This window comes from Pantherophis guttatus, chromosome 1 (assembly GCF_059756535.1).
Source record: "Pantherophis guttatus breed Tessera chromosome 1, ASM5975653v1, whole genome shotgun sequence".
Taxonomy (NCBI): domain Eukaryota; kingdom Metazoa; phylum Chordata; class Lepidosauria; order Squamata; family Colubridae; genus Pantherophis; species Pantherophis guttatus.
This window is the reverse complement of record NC_142063.1, coordinates 298,034,675-298,049,107: the sequence shown is the minus strand read 5'-3', so window position 1 is coordinate 298,049,107 and position 14,433 is coordinate 298,034,675. Positions and strand designations below refer to the sequence as shown.

General features: G+C 39.0%; 1 protein-coding gene across 1 annotated transcript in view; it reads right to left on the bottom strand.

The window, feature by feature from the left end:
* USH2A (usherin) overlaps positions 1–14,433 on the bottom strand; it is a 458,447-nt gene that overhangs the window by 366,540 nt on the left and 77,474 nt on the right. The window contains exons 12-13 of the mRNA XM_087891378.1: positions 11,062–11,703; positions 6,168–6,351 (exon numbers count right to left, since the gene is read on the bottom strand). Coding sequence (XP_087747504.1) covers positions 6,168–6,351; positions 11,062–11,703 — 826 coding nt within the window. The remainder of the gene's footprint in view (positions 1–6,167; positions 6,352–11,061; positions 11,704–14,433) is intronic.

The window sequence follows — 14,433 nt, the reverse complement described above, 5'->3', positions numbered from 1 at the left end:
GAATTTGTGCAATTTAATAGAAATCTCTCTCTCCCTCCCCCCCTCTTTCTCTCTCTCTCTGGGTAAATAATTCAGATATAGTACTGTCCAATATAGTTCAGCACAACCTTAAATGTTTTATACAAAAAGGACCATGCAAACTGCTCCCTGGGCACTTTAGAGGATACTAGGACCTTGGCCAGGACCAACAAGGGCTATGTCACTTAGCCAAGAATCAAAAAATGTTGTATTACTTAGTTATCTGGAACTGAAATCAGATAGGAAGCCCACTGGTTTTAAATATATTTAACATAGTCCACAACTGTTGCAGCACTGGCATTATTGTAACACCTATATTGCAGGATCCAATCTGAGTCAGTCACCAGAATCAAAGGTTTATATCGTCACTAGAATGAAAGTTTTCAGGCTCATGCTGGAGCCCATCCTCAGAGAACTTCTCTCTCTCCAAAATGTGTGCACTGGGTTATTCTCTGCGTTGTATTTCTATGGTGCCTAGTTTTGTGTAGTTGTGTTTTGGTTGTTAATTAGCATGTTAATGGCTGGCTAGTAAGTTATTAGTTGTTGTTTCCTTATTTCACTGTGCCCTCAGCTCCTAAGTGCCTGATAAAGGTAAATCAACACTCCTATTGACTGACAAGGGGACATTTCCCAGGCTTCAATCATTTCTCTGGCTATTTTTCTCTCTGCATGGCCAACAATCTTAGTAGCTGTGAAATTGAATGCCTGTCCTTGTTCGTTGCAATGTGTGGCTGCCAATAAGTTCAGATATCACAATCGCCTATATTGCTACACAATTAAATTGTTACCATAATTATTCAAGTCACACACTCTCATGTTTTGTCACTTGTAACATTCTATGTATTGTAGAGCAGGCCCTACCAAGTAATATGGAGTTTTAGGAATTGTAGTTTTGGCTTGTATTTTCAAATTTTATGAGGTCTGAGAGACATATCCAGTCAAAAATTCATATATTTTTCTTTTTACTCACAGTAAACAAAGGTATAACTCTTTGTTATACAGAGCCGGGTTCTGTAGTGCAGAACTTGGAGATGGTCTTAATCCCACCTCAGGCACAACACTACCTCAGTGACCTTGTGACAGTCACTCTCTCTCAGCTCTTAGAAACAGGCAATGGTACTTTTGAATGGCAATGGCACTTCTGAAAAACCTTGCCAATAAAACTGCAGTGATATAGACAATATTCAGGAGTCCAAAATTGAGTCTCTCACACATATACATCCAAAGAGGCCCCTGATGTTGCATGTATGTTTAATCACTTCCTGTTTGACATTCTGAAGAAAGAGAGGCTCTACAAGAACTATAGTGATTATTCTAGGCATGCTTAATCAGAAATAAACTCTTCTTACTTTAACAGGCTTACTTCTATATAAATTGCAGCCAAGTGTCTTTGCTGAAATATTCTGCAAGATACCCAGTCAGAAAACCCAGTGTTTTTGCTGAGTCTATACAAGCATGGCATACTTTCCCCTCCCTCTGTGTACTCCAGTACAAACCCTCCCTCTTGCTTTCCAATAACCCTGCTCCATTACTCCCCACAAAAACATAGCGTTTTATCCAGTCAGTGCAAGAAAATAAAGGAACCTGCTCTGAGACTACTGATAAGTAGCAGTTGCTCCTCTGACTATTTCATTATTTAGGTTAGCACACCAGATATCAAATTTAAATCTATGGGTAGATGTTATTGGGTAGATGTTTTACTTCACATTTTAATAATATGGCAACTTCTGCAACACTTAATAACTTTGGACTACAGCCAATAAAGTTAACAAAAGCATTTCCTCTTGCACAAGTTGGAGCATTTAATTTTCACAAGTGCTCCCAAACCACCCATAAGTACCTTCTGTTCCACTCATAACTCTGCTGTTACAGATTGCAATATCTTCTGGAACCGAATGGTATGGATGATAGCAATGGATAATGTTGGGGAGAAAAAAACTCAGATGCTTTTGACTGAATGAAAATTTTTGGTAAGTCAGGGATGAGCCAGTCATGGCCCCAAGGGCACAATGATGAAATTCAGTGGCAAACCAACAACATAATCAGTGACACAATTTTTGTTTTTTAAAAATGAAATAAATGCACATACATCTGTGAAGCATTTGCTCGGTTTCATTCATACTTCTAATATATCTCTTTTCCTATACTCCCACCCAAAAGAAGAGACTTTACCATATTCCCTCTAGTGACATTGTCACACCTCCATGCTACCATCAGTTTGTGGAGGCAGAAAAATTGCCCATCTATATTTGCTATATTTAAGGATTCAAACAACTCTTGATAAACAGGACTACTAAGTGGTTCCCAGGGCAGGAAAACGCTAGTTAAAAATGATTTGCTAGCTGTTATGGTATTTGATATTTACTGCCTCATTGTGATGAGGGGAGGGGGTATTTGAGTGTCCCTAAGAGAAATGCGTACAGAACATCCAATATGCCTAAGGTATATACTTCTAGTAGGAATACCCAAGGCTTGAAAGTTATTCCAACTGTCCAGATAAACCAAGGGAGGACCCTTTATTGGCCAGCAGTAATATAGGAAGATTATATCTAGATCCAAATGATCAAAGGAATTATTTCATACCCAGAAGAAGACAATGGTAAACCATACTTGTATTTTTATGGGGGGAAAAGCCACAGATAAGAACTTTACATGGAAAAAGAGGTGCCAGATGTTCAAGTTGGTTTCAAAAAGGCTGAAGAACAGGAGGCATTATTGATGTTGATACATACTGGAAAATTGAGAAAGTCAAAGAACATCAAAAAGAAGTCACTATGTGCATCACTAATTATAGAAATGTCAATCATTCCTATTTGGAATGTGCTTAAAAAAATGGAAATCCTAGAAACACTTCATTGTCTTCATGAGAAACCGCATGAATTTTATGTAGAAAAAGACTCCAGAGGATATCATGGACAGCCAAGATAACAAACCAATGAATCATCAAACAAATGAACCAGAGTTTTCACCTGAAGCGCAGATGACTACATTAAAATTATCTATTTCAAATAAATTGTGTGAAGACCTAGATTTCTGGAGAAGATTTTAAGGCTGGGAAATATGGAATGAAGGAGAAGAGGATGGATAGATTCAATTCTAGTGACAATGGATGACACTGGAAGACCTGAAGGGCAAGTTTAAGGATAGACTATCATTGAGAAAAATCAATCTATGTGGTCACTAAGAGTTGACACCAATTTGTTGGTGTTTGTTTAAAGTTTTTAATCGGGGGGGGGGACATTTATTGGAAAGCAATGATCTGTTTCACCCTGAGCTGTGCTATGGCTATTATAGGAGGCACATTCTCCTTTCATCATTTCCTAACTTACCGTAGTAAGAAACTTTGCAATGAGATTTTAGTAGCCATAACTAGAAGGGGGTCAAATGCCTTAAATACTTAGGGTTATGCTACTTGAAGGGATGCTGTCATCCACATCAGCTGCCCTATTTTAATGTTAAGAACAGGCCCCTTTTATTTCACATCCTTTGAGGGTGGTAAGAATCCCTATTCTTCATTGTCTCATTTAAATATGGAACAAGGTGCTATCTGACAATTTTTTGAGCGCTAGGACAGTTAGTTTTAAGGAATCTTTAAAGGCATATTCATATATTCAAGCAATCCCTTTAGTGTTTTTATTTTTCTAAAATTAGATGCTTTTCAGTACCAAAATTCAAATTATGAATTTTAATTACTGCTTTTTTGTTAGAATTGTAAATGTTTTATTCTGATTTCATTATTGTAAGCCACCTTAAAGAACCCTAGTACTATTTTAAATGAACAAAGCAAGTTATGCGAACATCTTATACAATTATATTTCTTATTTTCCTGCAAGCATTTTGGGGGGGGGAAATCAGAAAACTCTTTAGAAAAACTTGTTAAATGTGTAAAAATTATTTCAATATATTTACATAAAATAGATCATGTACAACTGGCAGTTGTGACAGACTATTTTAAACAGTTTTATAATAAGTCTTACTATTATTATTTTAGTAACTCTTACAACTGCAACTGACTTATTTTTTTAGGAGTTGTTGTTGGTTGTTTTTTAGTAACTCTTATTGTGTGATCTCCTGAGTTCAACACCCTTTAAAAGGCTGATAAAAGCTAAAGCAGCAAAATAAGCTGCAAATTTGTTTTATGGAATAATATCCCTTTGGGACTAAATAATAATAAAAATATACTTTCTTTCTTGAAAACTACATCACTGTCATTACTTTTCTTTCACAGTCTCTCACAGAAAGAGTATTTTCCCCAGAACTGTATTAAATTCTTTCATCTGTAGAAAGTCAAGCTAAATCCTCTTTCAAACAGAGTTTGCTTAATCTTTGAACATAACAATACATACTGTTATAGTTTTTGAAAAATATATAAAATTGAGTGTTACGTGATATTTTACAATATTTTATATTGTATTGTATTATATTTTATAGTTTATGTTAGCCAGTGAAATTAGAGAATAGTTTTTCCCAGTATTATTAGCTCATCAGAATAATTTAAACCAGAAAAACGACACAAGTTGAATGACATCATCATCATCATCATCATCATCATCATCATCATCATCATCATCATAATTTTATTTCTATACTGCCCTTCTCCCAAAGGACTCAGGGCAGTGTACAGCCAATTTAAAAACACAGGACATAACAATGATTAAAAATTAAAATAATTAAATAGATTTGGCCGATTTAAAACCCCAAAAATTTAAAATACCCCAATTTAAAATTATTATGTTGATAGCCCTGCCTGGTGGAACAACAGGGTCTTCAGTGCGCAGCGAAACACCCAGAGGTATATAATGTACTTCAAAGAAAATTATTTCAGCAATCCTTGTATGAACCATTGTAAAGCAGAGCAAACTACTAATCTCCTACTATATATGAGGCCCAAGTGCAAGATATTTCAGCATGCTGATATATTATATTAAATTACATTCAAAACTTGACTACAACTTGAGAGACAAAATGCTCTTCTCATCATTCAATATACAGCATTTTGTATTAAGGTGACATTGTGGCATAGGACCATCTCCCTATTGGCCATCTCAGGCTGCCCTACCCATGGCTCCCTTTCTAGTCCCTAGTGGGACTGATCCCTGGTGGTGGATCAATACAGAGGTCTAGAAGATTGTTGCAGAAGTATAAAAAATTGTTTCTCCCATGCTTCTGCTGGGTTAGGAACTGTAACATTTTATTTATTGGATAGGGCAGTTTATGGTAGTCCTCAACTTACGATCATTAGCTTAACGATTACAAAATTATGACAGTGTTGTTGCAGTATGGGAACTGCAACATTATGTATTTTTACATTATGTATCCTGCCTTTATTTTTTAAAATAATCCAAGACTGCAATCATATCCACCACACTTTCCTCCTCCTATTTTCTAAGATAGATAATAGATAGATGAAAGAGAGAGAGAGAGAGAGAGAGAGAGAGAGAGAGAGAGAGAGACAGAGACAGAGACAGAGAGACAGAGAGAGAGAGAGAGAGAGAGAGAGATGATACATAGAGATAGAGAGAGAGAGAGAGAGATGATGTAGATGATATAGATATGTATTATATATATATACAGCTATGAAATAAGTCAAAATCCAGTGCCATTTTGGAGATCTGCTTCAATTCAAATGTATTATCAAAGCTTTGCATTCACCTATTACTAAACTATCCAGGATACTGATAAAAAGGAACTAGAAACTGAATTTTCTGTAACATTTTCTTACCTGCTTCCTCAAAGTACGCCCCTTCTTTGAAACACCTATATCAGGGGTGTCAAACTCGATTTCATTGAGGGCTGCATCAGGATTGTGTTTGACCTTGGGGGAAGTGGAGGGAGTATGACCAGCTCAAGGTCACTCCTGCCAGAGGTGTCTGCGGTGGCCTGAGCACTCTGCCAGTGAAAACAGGCTCCCAAGCTCCGTTTTCAGCTGCCACAGCTTCCTGCAACCCTCTGCCAGTGAAAATGGAGCTCAGCAGCACATTTTCACTGAAAGAAGCACCACAGGCCAGTCCTTTGCTGTTTCCAGGGTGCCCCCATGGGCCAGAACTAAGTACTCAGTGGACCGAATCCGGCCCCCAGGCCTTGAGTTTAACACCCCTGTCCTACATGAAGCACAACTCCAATTGGCTTAGCTTTGCAATAAAACTTACTTCCCAGTTTCTGAGTTGAATCCAAAATAGTTGTCACTGCAGCGGTCACATTTCATCCTAGATACAGAAGAATCATGGCAAACACACAGGCTAGTGAAAGTGTCACAAATATTGCTCACTGAGCCACTTGGGTGGCACAAACAAGGAAGGCAGCTGCTCTCACTATGTGCAGAAATATAAAAACCTAATAAAGAAGAAAACAGTGTAAAATATGTATTGTCATAGACTCATATAACTCTGGAAGTATATGTGTGTGCAGTTGTAACTTTGAGGACCGGTTGTATGTATCTTTTTAAAAGTCTGTCATAACTTGAACAGTTGTTTAAAAGACCCTTGGTAGTACAGTGGTCTAAAGCACCCTGTTATTAAGACCAGCTGCCTGCAATTACTGCAGGTTTGAATCTCGCCAGGCTCAAGGTTGACTCAGCCTTCCATCCTTTCTAAGGTAGATAAATTGAGGACCCAGTTGTGGGGGCAATAAGCTGACTTTGTATAAATATACAAAAGTATGAAGGCTATTGCTTAACGCATTGTAAGCCACCCTGAGTCTCCAGAGAAGGGCGGCATATAAATCAAATTAAAAAAAAATGCCTGTTGAAAGTCAAGGACCATCTGTATTCCATATAAAGTATGTCTTTTTTATATTTCTTTTCTATTATGTACATTTTATTACATATATCTCAGACTTTTCACTTAAAAATAACTAGAACTACTTGATAGCTACTACTTAATAAGACAGAAAAATGTGGGTTAGACTGCATCATCACCAGATGGATTCATTACTGGCTGACCAACCACACTCTATGTGTAGTCCTCAATGGAACTCATCTACATGGAGGGAAGTATGCAGTGGAGTACCACAAGACTCTGTTTTAGACTCAGTACTCTTCAACATCTTCATCAATGATTTGGATGAGGGGATAGATGGGGAACTCATCAAATTTGCAGATGACACTAATAGCAGGAATAGCCAACCCTCCAGAAGATTGGCTTAAGATACAGAAGGATTTTGACAGCCTTGAACATTGGGCACTATCTAACAAAATGAAATTCAATGGTGAAGGAAGTAAAGTTCTATATTTAGGCAAGAAAAACCAAATGCACAGATAGGTGGTAGCTCACTTAATAGTAGTAACTGTGAGTGGGATCGTGGTGTCCTAGTGTCCTAAATATGAGTCAGTAGTGTGCTGCAGCTGCCAAAAAAGCCAACACAGTTCTAGGCTGCATTAACAGAGGGATAGAATCAAGATCATGTGAAAAGTTAATACCACTTTATAATGTCTTGGTAAGACCAAACTTGGAATACTGCATCCAGTTTTGGTCACCACAATGTAAAAAAGATGTTGAGATTGTAGAAGGAATGAAGAGAAGAGCAACAAAGATGATTAGGGGACTGGAGGCTAAAACATAAAGAACAGTTGCTGGAACTGAGTATGTCACGTTTGATGAAAAAAAGGACAAGGGGAGAAATGATAACAGTGTTCCAATATCTCAGGGGCTGCCACAAAGAAGAGGGAGTCAAGCTATTCTCCAAAGCACCTGAGGGCAGGACAAGAAGCAATGGGTGGAAACTTATCAAGAAGAGAAGCAATCTAGAGCTAAGAAGAGATTTCTGACAGTTAGAACAATTAATCAGTGGAACAATGTGACTCCAGAAGTTGTGAATGATCCAACACTGGAAGTTTTTAAGAAGAAATTGGACAACCATTTGTTTGAAATGGTATAGGATTTCCTGCCTGAGCAGGGGGTTAGACTAGAAGACCTCCAAGGTCCCTTCCATCTCTGTTATTATTCTATTCTATTCTATTCTATTCTATTCTATTCTATTCTATTCTATTCTATTCTATTCTATTCTATTCTATTCTATTGAAAAGTCTGAGACATCTGTAATAAAATGTATATGAGCTTTCATCATATTTGGTGTAATGGTTAAGACACTAGTTAGAAATTAGGAAATGTGAGATCTAGTTTCTCCTTAGGCATGAAAACCACCTGTATGACCTTGGGCCAAGCTCACTCTCTCAGCACAACCCATATCACAAGGTTGTGGTTCTGAAGAGAAAGGAATATTAAGTACTGTATGTTCATCATCTTGAGTTATTTTTTAAAAAATAATTAAGGCAGAATAAAAATAAATGAAAAATGAAAAAATGAGCCAATATAAGGCTTGTCATACTATCTTTTACTTTCAAGTATTTTTATGATAGTGTTTTTTCTACATTTTCTACCATCAAGACTAATATTGAAATAGGCTGTATGTTATCTTAGGGATGCTAAGACTTTAATGAATTTTAGTTGAGATACTGATGAAATAAGCTGTCACCCACACTCATACATTTCATTAAGGATCATAACAGATGGATTAATGTTAAAAAAAATGACAGGGAGTTTGCAATATGAATTTAATTTTCCCTTTCCTTAAGGAAATATTCAAATATGTTTAATATATATGGGATGGATGGTTGGGTGTTGAAAAGTTTAAAACACACTGCTTTAAAGCATCTGGAACTATTATAAACAATAAACATAGCAGTATTTTTAATCGCTAAAATGGGCAAATGTTTCTTGGCTGCCTTGTATAACTACTATTATTCAAACCTCCTCCTGATCCAGGGGCTGATTGGGCAATTTAGTCCAATAGAAGTGAACATCAAATTTATTGTCTCTGTTTCTTCATACTGCTTCTATTTCATATTGCTAAAGTATTTATAAGAAAATAGGATAAAATTCAGCAGTTTGTCTTCGAGGGAGAGAGAATCAATGTACTAAAAGAAAATTGGAACTAAGTAGAAATTAAAACAACTCAGATATATGATTTTATTACAAAAATATGGTAAGATACTTTCTATAAATATCATCTATGCATAGTGATATAGCCAGTATTTTTATTATGCATTTACCAACCTCTAAATGAAAATATTTTATATCTCCTTGCATCATACCTGACAAATCTTCATGAAATCTACAGTTTTGGAACAAATGATATTCAGATTCAACTAATAAGTACTTTAATCAAGATAGCAATCTGTATTTACAATATATTGTGATATATACCATCTACAACTGGTAAGAGCCTTGGTAGCACAGTGGACTAAAGCACTGTTATTAACATCTGCTGCTTGCAATTACTGCAAGTTCAAATCTCACCAGGCTCAAGGTTGACTCAGCCTTCCATCCTTTCAAAGGTAGGTAAAATGAGGACCCAGATTGTGGGAGCAATAAGCTGACTTTGTATAAATATACAAAAGTATGAAGGCTATTGCTTTATTTTATTTATTTTATTCAATTTGTATCCCGCCCTTCTCCTAGTGAACTCAGGGCGGTGCACAGCCAGAACTAAAACACATACCAATACAAAATTTAAAATTTTTAAAAGAATTATATGACTTTGGCTCAAAATTTAAAACATTCAAACTAAAATCCATTGACAATTTAAAAGGCTAAAAAAAGGGGGTGGGGTGGAGTTTCACACCAGCCCTGCTTGATGGAAAAGAAAAGTTTTTAGGGCACAGCGAAAGACCCGGAGATCCTATATCCTTCATATCTCCGGGGGCAAATCGTTCCAGAGGGCAGGAGCTGCCAAAGAGAAGGCCCTCACCCTGGGGGTCGCCAGCCGACATTGCCTGGCTGACGGCACCCTGAGGAGTCCCTCTCTGTGGGAGCGTACTGGTCGGTGGGAGGCTATCGACGGCAGAAGGCGGTCCCGCAAATACCCAGGTCCTCTGCCATGGAGCGCTTTAAAGGTGGTGACCAACACCTTGAAGCTTAACGCATTGTAAGCCGCCCTGAGTCTCTGGAGAAGGGCGGCATATAAATTAAAGCATATATATATATATATATTAAAGCATATATATATATATATATATATATATATATATATAGTATTTTAGCAACATTTGATTAGGAATGACGTCAATGTTGAACCTTAATAGCCACATAGCCATATTGATAGATCGTGTCCAGGATGATATGTTTCCAACCTGTCATTCTGGTGGAAGAAAAGATAAGACAGCAAATAACGGCAAAGTGGATGGATTCAATTACCGTGAGAATAGGTGCACCACTAGAACACCTGAAGGGTCAGGCTAGGGAAAAATTATTCTAGGTAGGAATCCTTTATTGATCACTTAGGTGTACACCAACATAATGGCAAGGAATCAGTCTCTTAATTGTGAAGTCCTTGGGATTTGATTCTGACAAGGGCCATTAGAACACAAATATAGTACTTATCTGTGCATTTTTAAATTGTGGAACTGAAATAACAATATGGTTATTACATATTGTTTATACATGGTATAAACGGTATAAAATACTAGCAATTTGCCAGCAAAAGATATGCTGATTAGTCTTGTCCAGCCAGTATTGCTAATTTAAGTTTGTTCTTTTTATATAATAACCTCTGATTCAAAATAACATATGTTTATATTAGTTCCTTCTGTTGTGAATGGATATATGCAACATGCTTATTGAGGATTTCCTATGACAAAGATTAGGAAGGAAATAAATCAGGGGTGAAATCCAAATTTTTTCCCTACCGGTTCTGTGGGTGTGGCTTGGTGGGCGTGGCAGGGGAAGGATATTGAAAAATCTCCATTCCCACCCCACTCCAGGGGAAGGATACTGCAAAATCTCCATTCCCTCCCCACTCCTGGGGGAAGGATATTGCAAAATCTCCATTCCCACCCCACTCTGGGGCCAGCCAGAGGTGGTGTTTGCCGATTCTCCGAACTACTCAAAATTTCCGCTACCGGTTCTCCAGAACCTGTTAGAACCTCCTAGATTTCACCCCTGAAATAAATATTTTACATACAATATAGCTTTCAAGGTTGGATTTTACAGAATCTTAATAGGGATTTACAAAACATAATGATGTTTTTGCTCATTTTTTTCTTACCTGACTTACACTTTTCACACCTTCTTCCCTGGCGGTGAGGCTGGCAAATACATTGTCCACTGGTTTGGTCACATGCTGTTCCTGGAAGTGTCCCTAGAAGGTCACAGTCACAAGGCATGCAGCCAAGAATATTTTGAGCAGTAAGGTTATACATATAGGGCCTGCACCGATTGCACTGAAGAGTTGTGACACCAGATTTGCAAGGGCACTGCCCTGTCAATTTGTCACATGCTAAAGAGCCATTTACAGAGCCAGACTTATCACAGTTACATGGCACACAGATTGAAGCATTGTTTTGCCATTCTTTATAATACCCATTTAAACAATCATCACATTGCCTTCCACCAAAGTTAGGCTTGCAAATACACTGTCCTGTTTTGGGATCACACAATGTATCAGAAACTGATCCCGCTGTTTGACAACTACATGGTTTACAGCCAAAAGCATCCATCCAATAAAAACCATCAATGCAGGTATCACAATGAACTCCTTTAACCCCTTCCTTACAAGTGCACTGTCCAGTGGAAGGATTGCACAAATTGTTCATGGAACCATGGATGTTACACAGGCAAGGCTCACACCCATCTTGCTTAATATTCTGGATGACTTTATATCCAGACTTGCACTGATCACACCTGAGACCTAAAAAGAGAAAATTCTTATTCAAAATAGTAATAAAATAACATAAATATATTATGTTGCAGTTGAAGCAGAACAGAACATGAGGAGCTTGTACATCACAATCTAGCAACCTTCAAATGGAGGTTTGAAGGTACATGCCCTTACAATTACATGCTTCCTTGATTGAAAGCTCTGTGGAAAATCCAACTAAACACAATTCACAGTATTAAACTCAGCTACAAGTTATAACATAACAAAACATGCCTTGTTTATTCATAAAATACAGTAAAATCCAAAGGAGAAGCACAAGAGGATAAGCGCTAGATTTGCTACTAGAGTTGGGATCAATGATGACTAACTGATATTACCTGAAATGTATGGAAAGCAACTGAGTTGTAAAAGCCATGTGCAGTCATAGAGTACATACTTTAGAAACAGAGAGTCCTCAGTAATCTCAGTTTATCTGCACAGAGAATGGTAAATCATCCTTGGTAAGCAAGGCTGGCTGAGGATGTTTGGGATTTGAAGTCCACACATCTTCAGGTTACCAAGGTTGAGAAACACTGCCATAGAGCTTGTAAAGTTTACAAAAACAAACCCTTTTTTCTTTGTATCTATTTCAACTGTAATTTGAATTGCCATTCTTTTTTTTAAAAAAGCCCAATAGTATGTTTTAAAATATATTTATAAGAGACAACATATAAGGACAAAAGTAACTATCTACAATATTAATCAACTTCAAAATAATAAATAATTATAAATAAAAATAGATACAGAAGGGGATCTCTCTTCAAATCACCAAGGGCCTCCTTTTCTTGCCACTAATTTATTCTGTTTCTATAATATATTGGAAGCCAAAAAGGCAAGTTCTTGGTATTTCAATACGTGCCTTATGATGGGTGGGCATTAGAACTATCACTCTCAGCATAACATCATTTCCTAGTTTACATTTTCAAAGGAGAACAAACTGAAGAGAGAAGGATTAGTATGATATAGGTAGAAAGATGGATCTAGAACAGGGATGGGCAACTGTGACCCTTTTACAACCTGTGGACTTCAACTCCCAGAATTCTTGAGACAGCCAAGCTGGCAAGCCAAGCCAAGCCAGGCTGAGACAGCCAAGCTGGCTCAGGAATTCTGGGAGTTGAGGTCCACAGGTTGTAAAAGGGCCACAGTTGCCCACCCCTGATCTATTTATTTATTTATTTATTAAATTTATATACCGCCCTATTCCTAAGGGACTCAGGGCGGTGAACAGCGAACGATAAAAATACATGTAATACAAACGTTAATAATAAAAAACCAATTAAAATATACTAAACATTCTGATCCTAGATAATTCAAGACATCCCAGTTTAAAATAAAATCAAAAAGCAATATAAAGGGAAAGTTAGGCCAGGCCGGCCTGCTGAAACAGGAATGTTTTGAGGGCACGGCGGAAAGTGCGCAGATCCGGAATCTTCTGTATCTCTGGGGGGAGCTCGTTCCAGATGGTGGGTGCCCTCACAGAAAAGGCTCTCCCCCTGGGGGCTGCCAGTCGACATTGTTTGGCTGACGGCACCCTGAGAAGCCCCTCTCTATGGGAGCGTACTGGGCGGTGAGAGGCTATTGGTGGCAGAAGGCGGTCTCGTAAGTACCCTGGTCCTAAGCCATGGAGCGCTCTAAAGGTGGTAACTAAGACCTTGAAGCGCACCCGGAAGACCACAGGGAGCCAGTGCAGCTCGCGCAGGAGGGGAGCCACATGGGAGCGCCATGCTGCTCCCATAACTACCCGCGCGGCCGCATTCTGGACCAGCTGGAGCCTCCGGGTGCTCCTCAAGGGGAGCCCCATGTAGAGAGCATCACAGTAGTCCAGGCGTGAAGTGACGAGGGCATGAGTGACCGTTTTTAACGAGTCCCAATCCAGAAAGGGACGCAACTGGCGAATCAGGCGAACCTGATAAAAAGACCTCCCGGCCACAGCCGTCAAGTGTTCTTCTAAAGACAGCCGTGAGTCCAAGAGGACGCCTAAGTTGCGAACCCTCTCCATGGGGGGCAATGACTCATCCCCAATAGTCAGTGATGGCACCAATTGACTATATCAGGACGTCGGAAACCACAGCCACTCGGTCTTAGATGGGTTGAGCCTGAGTCTGTTCCTCCCCATCCAGATCCGTACAGCCTCCAGGCACTGGGACATCACTTTAAGGGCATCATTGGGGTGGTCCGGGGTGGAGATGTATAGCTGAGTATCATCAGCATACTGATGATACTTCACCCCAAAACCACAGATGATCTCACCCAGCGGCTTCACATAAATGTTGAACAGAAGGGGTGAGAGAACCGACCCCTGTGGCACCCCACATACAAGGGGCCTCGGGGTCGACCTCTGCCCCCCTGTCAACACAGACTGCGACCGATCAGAGAGAAAGGAGGAGAACCACCGCAACACGGTGCCCCCCACCCCTAACTCTTCCAACCGGTGCAGCATGATATCATGGTCAATGGTATCAAAAGCTGCTGAGAGGTCTAATAGGACCAGGATAGAGGAGCAACCCCTGTCCCGGGCCCTCCAGAGATCATCTACCAATGCGACCAATGCCGTTTCCGTGCTGTATCCAGGCCTGAAGCCCGACTGGAACGGATCTAGATAAGCCGATTCATCCAAGTACTGAGGAAGCTGTCGCGCTACCACACTCTCAACAACCTTCGCCAGGAAGCGAAGGTTGGAGACTGGACGGTAATTAGCCAACACTGCTGGGTCCAGGGAAG